This window comes from Prinia subflava, chromosome 3, assembly GCF_021018805.1.
Source record: "Prinia subflava isolate CZ2003 ecotype Zambia chromosome 3, Cam_Psub_1.2, whole genome shotgun sequence".
NCBI lineage: Eukaryota > Metazoa > Chordata > Aves > Passeriformes > Cisticolidae > Prinia > Prinia subflava.
The window spans coordinates 97,545,096-97,564,020 of record NC_086249.1 but is presented as its reverse complement, the minus strand read 5'-3'; the positions used below and the strand labels follow the sequence as shown (position 1 = coordinate 97,564,020).

General features: G+C 35.3%; 1 protein-coding gene across 2 annotated transcripts in view; it reads left to right on the top strand.

Moving 5' to 3' along the window:
• DMD (dystrophin) overlaps positions 1-18,925 on the top strand; it is a 978,378-nt gene that overhangs the window by 322,196 nt on the left and 637,257 nt on the right. For both annotated transcript variants that reach the window (XM_063392999.1, XM_063392994.1), the window contains 8 exons: positions 5,787-5,932; positions 6,874-7,086; positions 10,246-10,359; positions 11,472-11,627; positions 13,987-14,157; positions 16,071-16,253; positions 17,778-17,912; positions 18,655-18,804. In XM_063392999.1, coding sequence (XP_063249069.1) covers positions 5,787-5,932; positions 6,874-7,086; positions 10,246-10,359; positions 11,472-11,627; positions 13,987-14,157; positions 16,071-16,253; positions 17,778-17,912; positions 18,655-18,804 — 1,268 coding nt within the window. The remainder of the gene's footprint in view (positions 1-5,786; positions 5,933-6,873; positions 7,087-10,245; positions 10,360-11,471; positions 11,628-13,986; positions 14,158-16,070; positions 16,254-17,777; positions 17,913-18,654; positions 18,805-18,925) is intronic.

Genomic DNA, 18,925 nt, shown 5'->3' with positions numbered 1-18,925 from the left:
ATCCCATGGCTTTATACTGGTCTTACTTAAATAGAAAACATTGAAATTTTGTTGAATATTTTGGATCTTTCCATCTTTTATTTACATAAATTATTTGTAATTAATTATTTCCTTAAGATGGAAAAGTCTCCTGAGGACTGAATGATGTATTACAGATCAGTTATAGCATTTGATTCTTTTTTTTCTTTCCTGTATGTACAACCTATATGTGTTTAAAAGTATTCTTTTTTTTAAAATTCATGATTAAGGTTTATTTTTTATGTTAAAAAATATTTCTTTTTGACCATCATAAGAGGTTTGTTTATTTTTTGAGGGTTTTTTGGTTTTTTTTGTTAATGTTCCATTGCTTCATTATCTTTTCTGATGGATAAGGAAATTTCTGTTTTTCAAGGGAATTTTCCCTTCATGAACAGTTTTCTCTGATTTTGGGGATTGTCTCCCTCAAATATTTTTTGTTTGCTTAGGTTTTGATTGCAGCTTGCTGAAAGCAATGCCAGCTTAGTTTGGGGTTTTTTTTTAACATTCAAGAGTGCTTAGTAGTTTCTCTCTGCTGCACAGGAGATTTGTCAATAAAATAATACTAAAGTTTAACTCAGATTTTCTCACATGTTTTTCTTACATGTTTTTCTCCATGATTTGATTAGAATTTCCAGTTATAAAACGTAATTTAAATTCTGAAACCTATTTGGTTGGGGGTTTTTTTATTATTTTGTGGTGCTGTTTATGAAAGAGCTACAACCTCATAAAATATTAAGAAATACGACCCCATTTTTCTCACGTTACAGAATGTCTGTATATCCATATGCCATTTTGAATGTGATGCATTCCAAGTCTCTCTTCTCCCCAAACACATTTAGAGGAATGTCTAGAATATTGGTGTATAGAAAAAATAAAGGTCAGGCCGAGCTTGAAACTGTTCAGTAATCTTCACAAGGGAGTGAAATGGACAATGCTGGCTATGATTCAAAAATGAATAATCTGATTTCCCAAGGAGGTTCTTAGATTTTGTAATGCCCTGGTGAAAACAGGAGGTTTTGTACTTTATATGTCTTGAAATTGTCTTGGAATTAACTGCTGCTGTGTCAGAGATATTTCCAGAGAGCAGCCTGGTCAGCCTGCCATCCCCCCTGAGCCCAGGGAGAGCTGACAGTCAGTGTCAGGGAAGTGAATATTCCCTGCTCCACACTTCCCCAGGGTGGCAGCTGATTCATTCCAGCACTCCTCTTGCTCTGCCACTTAACTAAATTCCATTAAGGTGCTTCTGCTTTTCAGTCTCACTGCACTGAGCTGTTGTCCAGTCATGGCCTTGACTGAGATACATGTTCCCATTGAGATACATGTTCTTATGTTCTTCTCAGGGAAATTGGAAAATCGTTAGATTTTTAGCAATAACTAAAAAAAAAAAAAAGGCTTTTGTCATGGGTAAGATTAAAAGTATCAAAAAGGAGGTGGCAAAGAAAAAGTCATATTTATTTCCATTTTTCTCTGCTTCATAAATTTATGCACTGTGCTTTCCTTTCAAGTTCTGATTCTACCTTTGCAGGATCAGTAATTCCCAAAGGTGAAGTCATCATTGTCATCATTGCTGTTGTTATTATTAATGATGAATTATTCATCTGCATTCAAATGATGTTTCTCCTGTTTATTTCAGGAAGTTCTTTAGAAAGTTTTTGCCTTCTCTATCATTTCAAGATTCTTTAGACTTTTTATTTACCCATGCTGTGCTTAAAATTATTTGACATGCACATCATGATTCTCTCTAATCCATTAGTACAGCATCTTAACGTGTTGGATTACATAGAGGTCATGCAATTCAAGCTTGGCGTAATTTTATAAGATAATAAACTACAGTAACTGTAACAGTATGATGACCACTTTGAGTTTTAGTCCATAATGATTCTGCTTTGGTTAAAACTTTGAACTGCTAACTTTTTTTGATGCTTTAAATGCATTGGAAATGGGTTGCAAGTGGCAGTGAATTGTAAGGATACATAAAATAATCTTTCACAAATCACTATATATTTGAGAAAGGAAAATTTTAACCAAGTGTCCTGAAAACTTCATTAGTTTTCTTTAAGACATGAACTATGATTTAGTAGTAAAAATATTCACTGCTGTTTGATTTTAAGGGATAAAGTTTGCTTAACCTTGCTTAAATGTGTCTTTCAAGCTGAAAATACAGTTCAGATGTGTGTGAGAATTTATTGTTTTAATAAGTGGCACGCAAGCAGTTTCTTTTCCTTCCCCCCCACCCCAGCCATTTCCTCTGGTAATTATTTTTTATTTAAATCAAGATCAAAAGGACAAAGCAGCCTGTGAAATGAATGTGTATGAGATAATGTCCTCTACTCTTTAGGTGATTTTATCCTTTTCCTTGGTGGCAAAAATGAACATTTTTATGGATGAAAAATAAACCCACCTAAAAAATACCTATGACTTTAAAAGATAATTACTGTTACAACAGGTCCTGTAGTACTGGAGGAGGGCTTCCCTGGAAGTGTTCAAGGCCAGGCTGGATGGGGCTTGGGCAACCTGATCTAGTGGAGGTGTCCCTGCCTGTGATGGGGGTTGGAACTGGAGGATCTTCAAGGTTCCTTCCAACCACTCTGTGATTTTATTATTTCCTTCTGTTCCTTTTAAGGGCTTTATAACAAAGAGAAATGGAAATCTTAAATCACTTGCATAACATTGATCAAGTGTTACACAAGATTCCTTATGATTCCACTTCGAGAGTATCTGGTTAAAAAAGTAGGCAAAGGGAATCACAGCTTTTATGAAGGCATCAGTATAAAGACCTTGATGAATTGGTTCATGTATTTGTAAAACAAAGTTGTGAAAACATCAGGGTGGTTTTAAATTGCATTTACTACTGAGGAGATTTTTATTGGAAATACATGCAGTTCAATCTTGTTAATTTATTTCAGGGAATAAGTCTTTACTAAAATAGTAAATTTTAGGTCCCATAGTTTATATTCATTGCCTTTCATGATGGTTTGATGAGCACTGGGATTTGTAATGACTGCAGGATAAAAACATTGCAATCTATCCAATGGGATTTGATAGTTGTTGCGATAATTGTATTCTCATTTCATTTCTGATTTGGGAAAATATTTTTGACTGAAAAATCTGGTCACAAAAAGCAAGGAAGCTGTGAGGAAAAGAAAAGTATTTTATTTACTTGAAAAGCTATTTTTCCATGTTTAGATAGTTCTATGTATTAGAAATTTATCCTAACCAAGTATGTATTTGAACATTCTGTTTCCAAATTTACGGACTTTCTCTAAAAGGAATATGCAAGTGCAAAGGTATTTGCCTGTCAGTTCTGAGGGATTACAATGTCAGTCACACCAAAATGCATTCCCTACAAGTGGAATAGAATTATACAAAAACATTTCTGATATGTTACATATTTGTAATATATCCCCTGTGATATTTTGTTACAGTTCAGACACGGACCTAGTGTTGCTATGTCCAAACTAGGCCCATTTTGAGCACGTTGTATTTTTCTCCCTGCCAATTAATTGTTTTGTAGAATGCAGTAGAATCTATATTAATGTGCTTTGCTTATTGTGTGGACTTAAGTCCATAAATATTTGCATCACAAAGCAAATTTTAAGATAAAAAAGAAACAAGTCTTGAATGTGGGTTTATGTTATTAGCCAGGGGAATTTAGAGATTCAGACTGCCCACAGAGAGGCCATAAATGGTTTAGATTATTTAGACAGTTGTAGCTGGGTAATGGGAATCCCACTGCAGGAGCACGACTGAATTCTCACCATTGCCATCATGCACTGCTAAAATAAGGGAGGCTCTTAAGTGCCATCTTAAAAGTTAATCTACTTCCTTGTGGATGAAATTGCTGACACATTGTCTGTCTTCAAAGTAGAATCAAAAGGTATTTCATTATTCCTAGTCTGTAGTAATCTGGAAAAGTGAAATGGGAAAACTATGGTTACACTCACCTTAAAGGTGCTTTCTAAAGTTAATATTTAATAACCAAATTGTAAAGACACTAGTTTATTAAATCAACATCTGTCATCCCATTTGAGCCCTTATTTAGTCCATTCAATAGCAGAAAACATAAGTCATTACAATTAAACAAAATGTTTGCAGTGTTTGGATGGATTTAATATTTTTATTATTATTGGCAAAGTTGCAGGGTGAGAGTTTGATTCAATTTGCTGGAGTTTGCTATAGCAGTTTTCACCTGTTCTCTCTCAGTACTACCAGAAATGGCTGTTCTTTTACTCAAATGAAGTGCTTTTACTTGAAGTTCTACATTAGCCAAATGATTTGTTTTTCATTTAAAGGGCGAAATGACGTAGAGAAGTCAAACATTACATCGCAGTACTGAACTCCATTTGATATTTCTAAATAAAACTGCAGTTAAGAGTTGTATAATTCTTTAACATATCTGAGCTGCTCAAATTATATTGCCATTCACTTGGAGTGAAGAGTTGGAATGTATATTCTATTCTGAAGTAGAAATTGTTTGGATTAAATGAGTCAAAGACAATACAAATTCCACTAAGGAAAAAAAAAAATTAAAATGTTAGTAGATGAGATGGAAAATGTTTGGCTATTTCTAAGAATATATTACTGTTGATTCTGTGTACAAAAAAATACCTCACAAGAGAAGAAATTCTTGTCTTTCCTGTTACCCAGTCCTATCTTTTGTAAATCCCCAGACATATGTGATAAATCACATCAGCCACGTCTTTTATGAGGAAAGTTTTCCATACAATGTGCATACTTCACAAGAGAGACTGTCCTGGTTTTGAGAATTTGTTATGATATCTGACTGGAAATATACGTTTTTTACATATAATATTCTGTTGATCAACTAAAAAATCAGATTAAAATCTGGAAATCTTGAATTCTACCAAGCACTGCTGTTTGATGTAAGCAAGCTTACACTTAAAAATTTTAACTGTGTTTTCGTCAAAACTACTTTTTAGACAACTTTATTATTTTTCTGTGCATTTCTTTGTGAAACACCAGAGAATATTGAGGAGGATATAGGAGATACAAATAGGTGCAACTATTTTTGAGCTTTTATATTCTTCATTATTATGAATGAGTTGGAAATGTTTCAGTTCCAACTAACCATGCTATTTGTCTGTGCATTTTTCAGTGAGTATAGAGGCAACTGTTGTTGATGGCAGAGGGAATGCATCTGCTAATGAGTTGCTCATGTGTGTGCCAGATGTTGTGTATTTGCAGCAGCTGTAATGTTGGCACAATAAGCACAGTTCAATAACATTCAACTTTATTGTAGGAGGAAGATTAATTTTCTAAGCTTTTAACAGATGTCTTAAATGGAACATTTTACTTGAACAGCAACAGTGAACACATAAACATGGGCCATAAAAGGGAAACCTAGCTCATAATACATTTCTGAAATTAGATTTTAGGTTAAATACAATGGTTTGTCTGTTGATTTCTGAACACACATATTTAAAATAGTTGTCTTGGCCATGTAAGTCATCTTCTGACCTATAATAACAGGATCAAATGGCACACAACTCATAAAATGGTAGAGATATCTCAAACATTAGAACGAGCATGTTGATTTTTCAAAATATTTTTGCTTCCAAAATTATTTTTTACAGTTCTGATACACACTGGGCCTGTTGTAATCTTTTGCCAAACAGCCATAGACTTCAACAAGGCTTGGTCTTTTATTAAACGTCTTCTGTTAGCAAACCAAATAGTGAGGCAAAATATTGTTTTATTTCCTTTCTTCCTTCCTTTATTTCCTTCCTTTTTTTCCCCATTGAATTCAGTTTTTGACAGTTTGCCTCCTGCGCACTACAAGGAGACAATGAACACGATACTTGTGTGGATGCAGCAGTCAGAAACTAAACTCTCCGTGCCTCAGGTTGCCATTGCTGACTATGAGATCATGGAGCAGAGACTCAGGGAGCTCAAGGTGAGTGATCCAGCTGTGGGCACAAACATCTCAACTGAGAAGCTTAGAAGAGCAGAACTCTAAAGTTGGTACATGAATCTGCTGAAGCCTGTGGATCTTGAGTAAATAATACTCATTAGGGTTTTAGGCCAGGGCTTCAGGAGATGGTGGTTGCTTGCTTATATTGGTTCCTGAAGTTAAAGAATTCAAAATCATGTTCGCCCTTGAAAGCAATTTTATAAGATTTTGAAAATGTGAAAATATTAAGGAAAGCCCTTGTTTCTCCCCATGGTATATAAAAGATTCCTTTGGTGGTAGTTCTGGTAGTAAAATATAGATTTAAGTCATTTCATATTCCAGTGCTGACATGAAAACGATTCTGATTTGCAAAATGCAGCACAGTCTTTTGACAAATTTCCTGTCAAATGTACAAGTAGACACAAATGTGGAACAAATTTTGCCGGTGGGTACAAACCTTCCCTGTATCTCAGTGTCTGATAGAGTTTCTACTCTCAGTTGGCTAATGGACATATTGTTTGATGCATATTCAGAAATAAAATGTAGAATATAGAAAATAAAACTAGATGAAGTAAATTTGGGCTTAGAAATGCAAAAGTTTTGAGAAGTTATAAAAACTGTTATATCACGGAGTCAGTTCTCGAAGTTTATTCTTTTTCTCCATATTCTGGTTCTTTTGAAAGTGCCATCATCAGGGTCATAGTAAATTCGTATCACAAATTAATGAAATCAATGCAGTTTACATCTATTAACGAGTATAAATACCTTTGGTTATATTCTCAGTTCAACAAAAAAAAAAAAACCTCCTATGCTGTATGAGAAAAACAATTCCAAATCGCTCATTGCATGCTTTACAAGAGGTGACCTCTTCGTCTTGCCTGTGCTTGTGAATCAAAGAGAATTGCCTGGCAGGTGAATGGGGATTCCTTGCTTCCTGTTCACAGGCTCTGCAAAGCTCTCTGCAGGAGCAGCAGAAGGGCCTGAACTACCTGAGCACCACAGTGGAGGGGCTGTCGCGGAGAGCCCCCGCAGAGCTCAGCCGGAGTTACCGCGCGGAGCTGGACGGCGTCCTGGGCCGCTGGAAGAAGCTCTCGGCGCTGCTGGCCGAGCACTGCCAGAGGCTGGAGGAGAGGATGGGCAAACTGCAGCGATTCCAGGTGCAGCAAACCTTCCAGCCTCAGCTTGTGCATGCTGGCTTGTCGCTGGGGGACCAAGGCAGAACACGTTAGGTGCTTCCAGAAATTAACGCCAAAGTGAGATATCAAAACATGACAAAAATATATTTAAACATCCGCTTGATTTTGATGAGTACAAGTTTACATTGAGTTCTGATTTTGTGTCTGTTTCTGACTGTGTTGTTTCACTAACAAAAAGTTTTAATTTCATTAAAAACTGCAAGTAATTTACTTCTACTTCTTCTACTTCTACTTCTTCTACTTCTTCTACTTCTTCTACTTCTTCTACTTCTTCTACTACTTCTACTACTTCTACTTCTTCTACTTCTTCTACTACTTCTACTACTTCTACTACTTCTACTACTTCTACTACTTCTTCTACTTCTACTTACCTCTAGCTCTAGCTCTACCTCTAGCTCCACCTCTACCTCTACTTCTACTTCTATTTCTTTTTCAATGTAGCTGAAGCACTTATTCATGCATCTGAAGTAGCTGCACCATATGAATCAATGAATTACCTAATGAATTCACTTATATGATTAAAATCATCTGTAATATAGTAGTATCTTGTCGGCAGTTTCCAGAAAGAAGAAGTGTATTTCAGGTATTTAGAGTGGCTCCATTGGAACCTCACCTGGGTGTCTGTAGGGCTGCTTCTCACTTTGTGCAGGGTTGTTTCTCATTTTTTACTCTCCTCCTCTGGCTGTCTGACATTTTGCCCTTTCTTAGCTACATTGCCACTGGGCATCACTAGTTCACCACAGCATCAGCCCTGTCCTGTGGTGGTTTGTCATGATTTCCATGCCCGCTCTCTTCTCCTTCTGTGAGATAGGATTAAAGAGAAAAAGGCAAAACAAGCCCAACTTAAGGTAAACAGATTTTATTAACACACACTAAAAGAAAGGAAAAGAAAATGAAACTTTCAAAACCCTTCTCTTCCCTCCACAAACAGTTCACTTTTTCACAATCAACATAAGAGACAACTTGTGATTTTCAGTTTCACTATTTGAAAAATAGTCTTTCATCACTTCTCTAGGAGAGGAGTCTGTCTTAGAGCCATGGATCCCACTGAAAACCTAGAACAGTTCTCTTGTGGGTTTTAGCTGTCACAAAAACAGCAGCCCGGGGAAAACCTGCTCCCGTGACCCCTCCCATGAGCATTTTCCCAAGCTGCTTTTGGGTCATGGGGCTCTGACTTTTGCAAATTGGGGTGTCATCTCTTTTAAAGATGCATAACTTTAAAGACAAGGGATTCTTCCTCTGATAACAGAGATCTCTTCTCATTTCCTCACTGGTGCAAAGGGCTTCTCATCTCTCTGTTCTCATCTCATAAGATCAGTGTCACTTAGTCTCATCTCTCTTCAAAGGGGAGGCTGGAACTGTCTGTGTCCAGCACAGGACAGTCCTTCCTCTCCTCACAGATGCCACCCTACTCCCAAGACTGCCAAATAAAAAAGGCAAGGCACTTTGCTTAAGAAATTCAAACTTCTGTCTTTTCCCTGCTTAAGAAATTCAAACTTCTGTCTTTTGCCTCCCCTCTGCCTCCCATCTTCACTCCCACCTCTTCGCCAAGTTTAGAGGTTTTCCCACTGGTCTTACGAAGGTCCTGAGCATCATGACCATGCTCATGTAGAACATTCAAAGCAGCGTGAACTGTTGATGCACATAAATTTTTAGCCCTTATATTTATTGCTGAAATCCCTCTGGTACACATGTAATGCAAAAGTTATTTTCTTTTGAGTTTGTTGGATGACTTCTCATCCGGATTATTGTTTTATCTGATGTAATGGTCAGTATGGGATATGATGAAATCAATGTTCATAAACAAAATGCATTTACAATCTGATTAAAAATGTGAGTCGTGCATTTGATCTTCATTGGCAGCAGGAGACTAATCTCTTTTTAAGTAAATCCCACCAGATATATATTTCACCAAACTAAAGAACTAAAAGTCTTCTTGTAAAGGTATTAAAGTTTCATCATGAAATATGATTCTGAGCTATTTTTACTGCTGGATAATGAAATGCACAGTAGACATTTCAACAGTCTTTTGGTAATTGCCATTCTGGAGTATACTGATAATTTTTGTGTGAGTAATTTTAATTTCAGTAAATTTTCCATGATAGCCTGTTTTTTTTAAGTATATCAGTCACCTTAGGGAAATGCTCCCTTTGGTTACTTGTCTCATAATAGTTACTAAAGCACATTTGTATACATTTTAGGACAAAGTGTCTACTCTAATATAATTTTTTGTGTCTTAATTCAGCTATGCATTCAGCATGTAATATCAATATGTATTTCATTGGTGATGAAAATAGTTTGATGATAAAATGTTTTACAATTTAAAGTGTTTGCCATATATGTATTTTATTTTAATATGTGCATCTGATTATCAAAGATGCCACTCTAAGGTAATTTTAAGTGGTATTTTTAAAATCTCATTCTACTTGTCAAGTTATTAGATTACCTATATAATGTTGCCTGGACTGGTTGAATTCTCTCTTTTCGAGTATTTGATGTTCAGATTTTTTTGTTAACTGCAAGAGTTAAATAAAGACTATGGAATTATTATCCCATTCTAGTACTAGGAACAGGAACTGAGAGTCTCTGAAATTACTCATTGAGTTATTATATGATTTTAGTTTCTGAAGTGAAGCTTTTTCAGTTACATTGGCTTTTTTCATTCTGAGTAGTAAAAGTGTTGTGTTCTGATAGAAAAATAGGCACTAGAGCATATAACTTCCAAAAGGAGTCTGAAGTTTAAATGAAAGCCCAGAACATTTGATGGGTGAGGCTGAATTAAATGCCAGGTATGAGTAATCTGAAGCCATAGAAGGAACCAGTGAACAAGCATGCAGTATCCAAACACAAATGGTATCTACAAGGCATAAAACTGAGAGCCATAAGGTTGTCTGCTCACAGACACATTAAACTTGGTCAGAAATGGTCAGAGTGCAGGTTAAAATGTTGATGACAGTCACAGATAAAATTGGTTTTGCTTGTTTTCTGTGTTTGTATTTTCAGACAGTTCAATGATGTTAAAATTACATTGCGGTGAATTTTAGTTGTAGTGTCAGGATGAATTACACTCTTGCCAGCTAGGTTTTGTGTGATGCAATGAAATGTCTTTTTAATACACAGAACGACATTAAAACACTGAAGAAGTGGATGGCTGAAGTGGATGTTTTTCTGAAGGAAGAGTGGCCTGCCCTTGGAGACTCAGAAGCCCTGGAAAAGCAACTTGAGCAATGCACAGTGAGTGTTACCTGCCTGCTGGGCAGAAATTCAGTTCTTCTCTATGAGCTGAGCTTATACAGAAGTTACACAAATGATTAGTGGTCCTAAAAATAAATTTATGTAGAAAGAGGATTACCCTCTGCAGTGTGTTTGAGCCTTTTGTATGTCCTGGGTTTGAAGGAAAATTCAGTTAAAAAACAAAGAAACTTTAATACCAGAAGGAGGCACACACTGGCATTTTTTAAAGTATTTATAGCAGGATCACACCATCAAATACAGGAAATATATGTCACTAGCCTCCAAAATCAACTATCTATTTACTTTGTTGTGCTTATGAACATTGCATATTTATTGTTTTAATCTGTATAATCTGTGCCAAAAGATCTTTCCTCTGTATCTGTCACTCATGTGATTTACAAACTTTTCTGACTGTACCAAAAGAACTTGCAGGTATTGTGAGTTATATCCATTCTTTTTTTCACTAAACCTACAAGTTCCAGGATATTATCCCAGCAGAGTTTTAAAGCATCATGAAGTATTGGTACTTCCATCACAGAGTTTGCAAATTCTTCTTGCTGTCCCAACAGAGTGTGAGAGTGCAGTGAATCTTGTAATCCAGGATGGTCCCTGTCTATAGGCTCAGTGGAATTTACAAGTTCTGTAAATGTTCTGGCAGGATGTGTAAATATCATGAGACACACACAGTGATCTGACAGAACTGCAAGTTCTCTCATACTTTCTCTTAGCCATTATTTAAATAAGAATTATCCTTTTTTTTTCACCATTATAGCGGAATGTTCTTTCAGAAATGTGAATAAAAGATCAAGGTATTTCTTATGTTTTCAACCAACAGCAGGGGAAGCATTTTAAGGGACATAATGTATGTATTTTAACATTGTGTATGTGTATACTTATAGTGCATACATAGCATTTAAAAATTAGATTGCCACATTACAGCTGCTCATTCCTTTTTAATTTCTTTTCATAGATAGGTCTGTTAATTGTGCTCATTTGAGTGGAGATCTGGACCCCAGACAAGTCAGAGTCTCATGTAGAAACATTTGCATAGGAATACCATGTCTGAAACTTTGTGTGAATGCTGCTTGCCTAAACCTCTGTTCTTCCTTTAGGCTTTAGTAAATGATATCCAGACAATCCAGCCCAGTTTGAACAGTGTTAATGAGACTGGGAAGAAAATGAAGAGTGAGGCAGAACCAGAATTTGCTTCCAGAATAGAGTCAGAGCTGAAGGATCTCAATGCTCAGTGGGACCACATTTGCCAACAGGTACCAAGGCTCCTGCTGTGACAGGTTCTTTTCAAATTAATCATCAGGGTTCTCATTGGCAGAATTTGTCCTTCTAACATATGCAGTAGATATGAAACTGAGTTTATGCATATTAATTCAACTAATATTTTACAGACTGTAATTTAGCCTATAGAAGTATATGCAAAGTATATTTATAACACAATATCTTACTATTTTTATAACAAAGATATATATTAATATATTAGATCTAACACCACTGTAATTTATGGCTCTTGCAAAACTCGATTTCTGAAGGTGTTGTTTAGGCATATACCAAAATAATAAAGTTCTATACTTAGTTTTATGTTTTATTCTACATTGTTGAAATTGCATGTCATAACTCTGGATGAAAAAACACATTAAAGCAGTGAAGGGTTCATGATTCAATAATTCAGAATTAGGAGTACATGCACATATACATCTGTATAAATTAGTCTCCAGTAGTCACATGGATTTCAGAAAATGGGACATAACAGGGAAAGACAGTTCTTTTATTTTAGTTAAAGGCATTATTAATAAATAAATTTGCAGAGTAAGGAAGCTAAAAGTTACTATTATTTCACTGATAGCATTTGGATTCTTATCCTTTATGACAGTTCAAATAAAAGCTTTTTCATGTTATATTACCTTTACGTTTTTCCTACTTGCTTTTTCTCTTGTCTACCTTTTTAATGTATATTTTCATTAAAGTTTTACATTTTAATGGGGTATATTTTCTAAATTTTTTGTTATTTACTTTACCTGTGAAAAATAGTCTCTCTGTACTTTTTTGATAAAGATATTATTAAAAAAAGTTGATCTTTGAAATCTGTAAGACATTTTATTGATCCAGCTTTGTAGTCTTTCCTCTTTCACTACCATGGAGTATTTAATTCAATTTTTTTTTTAATGATGTTAATAAGCTGGACACCTTTGAAATTCTTTCACAGAAATTTCAAGTATTGCCTTATAGGATAGAGGCATAAAAGTCTGTCACAGTTTTCTTCTGACTTCCCTGAAAATCTGCCTGTAATGATTTAATTCAATACAAGGCATAAATTATTCTCTCTCAGTGGGCATGTCTAACACAACTTTTTCAGTAATAGCTATTAAAATACATGGGTAGTAAATATAAAAATCAGTTTGGTTTGTGGAGGTTTCTGGACAAGAGTTGGAAAAGTCAGCTTGGGTTGATACACATGCAGTTAATGTGACTGTGAGAGCTGACAATTGGCAATTGTCATTGACAATTCAGATACTCTTATCAGGTGGTGGGAGATCACCTTCTCTTCTGGTGTTGGGAATGAGCAGGAGACAATTTTGCAGAGCCACAATTCTGCTTTTATAGTCACTGGTGGTTGCTCAATTTTGTTTTGTAAAACAACATTTATGTAGAACAGCATTTATGTTTAACAGCCAGTCCTCAAGGATGAGTAAAAAACCAATAAATGTCAGAAATTAAGACCAAATACTAAGAAAATCTCTCCTGATATTACTGGAAATAATGTTAACTGAAGCAGCACCACCGAGCAGAATATTGAAGCAATAAGCTCTGCAAGCTCAGCTCTGAGATATGGCACCACTGCAACTTACCATTTTTAATGCAAAATTCTTAATGCTCTTGAAAGATGATAAATGGCTGAATCAGGAACAATTTTGATAGGTTAATGCACAATTCATAGAATCAGAGAATGCTTGGGGATGAGGTGATCTAAAATATTATGTAGCTCTAGTTCTATAAATGAGCTATATAACAGAATTATATGACCCCCGCTTACTGATTAGCAAATCTTTTAGCAGTAATACTTTTTCTTTACAATAAATAATTTCTTCCAGTAGAAGATTGGGGTTTTTTCTTTGCCTATTTTTAGATTATCCACCTTTCTGAGACATTCATTAATGACTTAATCAACAGAAGAAAGATAAGCATATTGCTTGATTCTCTAGTAAGTTGCATTTGAGCTAGTGAGAAAGTCATCTGACTTTATAGCTCAAGGCCATTTGGTTTCACCCTTGAATGCACTTTTAAAGTCTCCTGTGGTTATTCTTTTTACAGCTTACAGAGATAATCCCTGGGAGATGTTCTTTCCCAGGTTTGTTTTCTGATGACATCAGCATATGGTGTAGATTTTCATTCTAGAATCATTACAAACCCATTCTGCACAGCCGTGATTTGCTAAAAAAAGGACGTAGTACTTTTTTGCCTGTTAATAATAGCTCTCTAATTACTTGTTAACATCTGCCTAATTACAGCAATGTTATTAATATAGGATTTAATTTGATGCTTTTCAGGCTAAAACATTGTCAAGCTTGTACAGTAGCTTTGCTTCAAGTACTTGTAATCTTTTCTTTCTTAAAGGCCTATGCTAAGAAGGCTGCATTAAAAGGTGGCTTGGATAAGACTGTGAGTCTCAGGAAGGATTTGTCAGAGATGCACGAGTGGATAACACAAGCTGAGGAAGAATATTTGGAAAGAGATTTTGAGTATAAAACACCTGATGAGTTACAGAAAGCTGTTGAGGAACTGAAGGTAAACGATGAACTAATTCCTTGAGCTGAATTCAACCTTCTTTTTGAAGCGCTCATTGTAAAGGAAGTGTGCTCTCTCTTTTAGGAAAGATCTTTTCAGATCTACTTGTCTAAAGTTAAACATACTATGTGGTTTGAAGTAATTTCTGTTGGGAATATGCTAGAAGATATTTGATATTTCCCAACACCACATTGCTTTTTTTCCAATTTGCTTTATTGGATATTGATTTGGATGTAGCTTCAACATTCTTTTACTTAAGGAATAATTCCTAAAAATTGGGTGTTAGAAGCTATAGGGTGAAACCAGTTTTATGTTTTCTCTTTGCATTAGAATGAGCAGGAAAAAAAAAAAAGGATGTTAAGATGCATCTTGGTGTGTTCTATTTATGAATATTATGTTTTTAATATAGGAATATAGAAATAACATATTTTTATCTCAATTATTAGTGTTTTTTTCATGTGGGATGAACATGCCTTTGGACAAGACAACTAATTTGTGATTCATGCTTAAATACAGTCCTGCTAAGCCACTGGGTGTGGGCTTAGTTCTTATTTTAAAGGTGAATTGTTTGGCTTGTGTTTTTCAGGAAGCCAGATTATAACCTGATTGGCACTGGCTTTGACAATCTATCCAATACTTTGCTTTCAGGCTGTTCATTTTCCATGTTTTTTCCAGTGTTTGAGAGTTTCAGATCATGCAGCTGATGATCTCTTTATTTACTGACACAAGTAATTTGCTGTCAGTCAGAATACACATTATATAAGGAAATTTATGGAACAACTCGATTGTAAATGAGAAAAATGTCAAAAGTAAATATCTGCTCCAATGATACAGTTCTTTTTTAGTAACTAAACAGCAATACTCAGTTTTTTACATTGCACTGCATATTAAAGTGGGTAAAATGTGTAGTTTTATATACACTCACCATTATGGATTCCTAGTAGATATTCTGTACCCAGATGAAGTAAAACTGTGTTCAGACTGTGACACCTTGACCTAGAAAATAACCAGATCATTTGTCATGATCTCACAACAGAGCAAATCTGGACCAGGATTCCGTGTTCATTCTGCAGCCCATTCCTTCCCACAGCTAGAAAAGAGACAAGTCAAGAGCAACCTTGTGAGCGTCCTCTAGCAATGGCAGCCTGAGCACAGTTACTCTGGTTCATGATCTTCCTCAGCCCCAGAGAGAAAAAAAGTAGTCAGGAATATGGTTTTGATTTGATGTTTTTTGGGCAGGGAGTTCTCATTGTAAATTCCTGTGAAGGCACTGATGACACTTTTTATAGCAGCACTGTGTTTCCAGTTGTGATATGATTCCATTGATAGACACCAGAAAGCATTCAGAGGAAACAGTACTAGATGTGAAAATCTTTTTCATGAGACCACATAATGAGGGAACATCAAAAGTGCAGGATATACAAAAGAGAAAAATTATTTTCTCACTTCCTTTTTAGATGCAGGATAATGGCAGTGACAAGAAATATTTTCTTTTTATTCCTGCCTTTCTTGTGGTTTTGCCATTAAATCTGGATACATGTAACACAAATTTTTTTGGGGTTTTTTTTGGTCATTTGTAGTTCATAAGTTATAATTCTAAAGGTTCTTGGAGAAAAGAAAAAGTGCTGAAAGGTTTTGTTAGTCTGAGAGCTGCAGAACACTAGATGGTTGTGAGATGTTAAATTGTATGGAGTATTGTGTATTGACAATGAAATGAAACAAAAGTTTTTTGGATGCATTCAAGATTATTTCAGAAGGTCTGGGAATCAAATGTCTGTGGTTGTATTTTTGTTTTGTTGTAGTGTTTGGGTTTTTTCTCCCTCTAGAATTCTGTCAGAGAATTCTGATAGTTACTAGAAATAACTTTCCTTCTTAAACCAGGACTATAACTTCTCCTTTTTTATCTTTTCCAGAGAGCAAAAGAGGAAGCCCTCCAGAAAGAAGTGAAAGTGAAGCTTATTACAGATTCTGTGAATAACTTTATAGCAAAGGCTCCACCAGCAGCTCATGAGGCTTTGAAAAAAGAGCTTGATGTTCTAATTACCAGCTACCAGCAGCTCTGCAGCAGGCTGAATGGAAAGTGGAAGACTTTGGAGGTTTGATACCTTGTCAGCTGTTGTATTTATAGCCCTTCCAACTGCAAGAAGTGAGGTGGAGAGCACAGCTATGTTACCCTATAGGGTAGCCCAAGGCTATCCTGGCTTTATGAGCCGTGTACCAAATACCCCATGCTATGAAAAGCACAGAAAGTTATTTTGAGACTCATATTGATGGAGAGCTGTGTTGTGAAAGGCTGAGACACGGCTCTTAGGTTGCTGCTCAAGGTTCTTATCCCCCCTGAGGTCAAGCCAGCAATCTGGGTTCATAGCAGCCCTCTGATGCTCTCCTCATCAGCTCCTCTAGGCCTCTCTCTTCCCTGGCTAAGGATTTTGGTTGAAAGGTCCTGGAGCTGCTCAGGTGGTGTTACCTCAGCACAAGAGCAGTATTTGCCCTGCTGGCAAACTGAATATTTCTCACACATTTTGAGATGACCCTGCCATTTTGGCAACTCCATTGCAGATTCCTGCCATGGGATGGCTTTTATATTATACCCTAGTACCAATGAATTAGATATCATTCTTTGTTGTTAATGTTGCAAGAGCTAAATTTGTTTGTGAGTAATTTGCAAGAGCTGACCCCATACAGGACAATAATATACCAGGGTAAAATTTATCTTGTCTGAATTTCGCCATGGAAAATTAGGTGTGTAGTTTAAACTGGTAATCTGTATTTACCCTGATCACTGATGATTTGTTATTGCATGTTAATGTCCCTCTATATAACCCTAATTTGGTGTGAGAAAAGTTAGGTGAGATGAATTGCACTCAGGAAGCTTGATCTGCCAAAAGTGTAGTGCACTTCAATAACATCATTTTAACTTCTACTAACCAAAAAAAAGGAACAAAAGAAGATTCTTTATGGAGCATTTAAATGTTTTGTTTGTTTCTAAAGTCCATTTTTATCCGTTTACCTAAATATCTTCAGGCACTGTATAAACAAAATATTAGACAATAATTTAATTTCAGGAGAATAAGAACATTTCACAACATTATGTTTACTACTCTAGCACTTAAAAGGTCTATAAATTGCACTAAATGTGGCTTAGAAGTAATTTCTGTAGAGATTTTAGTCTGAATTCTTAAAAGCTGACATTTTATGAACCTCTGATTAAAGCAATTAATATATAGAATATATAAGGAATCTAGTGCGTTTTTATAATAAAGACATAAATTTAAAACGTGGGTCTTTAAAAATTCTTCTCACTTTTATATTTATATAGGAAAACTTTAGAGAAAACATAAAAACATGAAAATAAAGATTTCAGTTTTATTTTGCAGAAAAGTTCACTTTTTCATGTTATTTTCTGTGTTTTTGCTCTGTTTTATCTAAATGATGGTTTACTTGTGTTTTATATTAATTTGAATGATATGAGTACTGGCAAATAAAATCACCTGCATGGTCCCATAAGCCTCAGATATCAAGCATGATGGTTTGGGGACGATGCATGAATGTTTTCAGTATTTTAATGAGTGGAAATTTTCTGTGAGATTTTCAATTCAAATAAATCTTTCTTTCCTCAGGAGGTATGGGCATGTTGGCGTGAATTGTTGTCATATTTGGATGCAGAAAATAAATGGTTGAATGAGATTGAACTGAAACTCAAAGCAACTGAAAATGTCCAGGGAGGTGCAGAAGAGATTTCCGAGTCTTTAGATGTAAGTGCTGACTTAAATAATAACCAGATCATATGTACTGAAAAATTGTAAATTTCATGTCATTCTAAACAAAATATGACCAACGTGCAGAATTTTTTAGAAGTCCTAAGTTCTTACTAGATCCAACAAATGTGGTTTTGAATTCAAATCCACCTAAATCAAACAATAATTAAATGTGTTATGTTGGGTTTCGTAGGCAGTTTAGGTAAAGATAAAATAAACATTCTTAAAAAAATACGGCTTCACTTCAGCCAATCAAAAAAACATTGAAGGCTTCAGAGAGGGCAAGTTTTCATCATAGCAGTGCAACTTTGTTTATTATTCTTTAATTTTCATTCCTGGAGCCTTTAAAATTAGTAGTAGAAATTAAATTAATGCTTGTAGTACATCAAAATACAAAAATATTTTATGGATAATCAATTTTTACTGTTGAATTTCATCCATTTAGATACTCAGCAAGGTTTTTTACATTAAGGTACAAGTACTCTAACCGAACTCATTGGGCATAGACCACATCTTTAAGCAGTAAATTTATTGCTTTATGAAAAATCTTCAGGCTTCATAGTACGTATTACAGAACATTTATTGTCAAGGCTGGAACATAAATATTTCATCTTTTTTTCTCTACTATTGTAAATGAAATGTGAAATTTTTTCTTATATTTTTAAGGCAAATTAGGATTGCTCTGTAGAACCCTATATAGAAAAAGGAAAATAAACTACCTTTTTTGACTTTTTTTCAGTCTTTGGAACGTTTAATGAGACATCCAGAAGATAATCGCAACCAGATTCGGGAGCTGGCTCAGACTTTGACAGATGGTGGAATCTTGGATGAATTGATCAATGAGAAACTTGAGAAGTTCAATACTCGATGGGAAGAGCTCCAACAGCAGGTATATTTAATTACCCTCCCCTTAAGCAGGGGACAGTCTAACACCATTTAAAAAATAAGTTATTTTGTTGATACAGTTTCAAAACAGGTCGCAAACAAAATTTTACGTTAGAAGTGGTTTC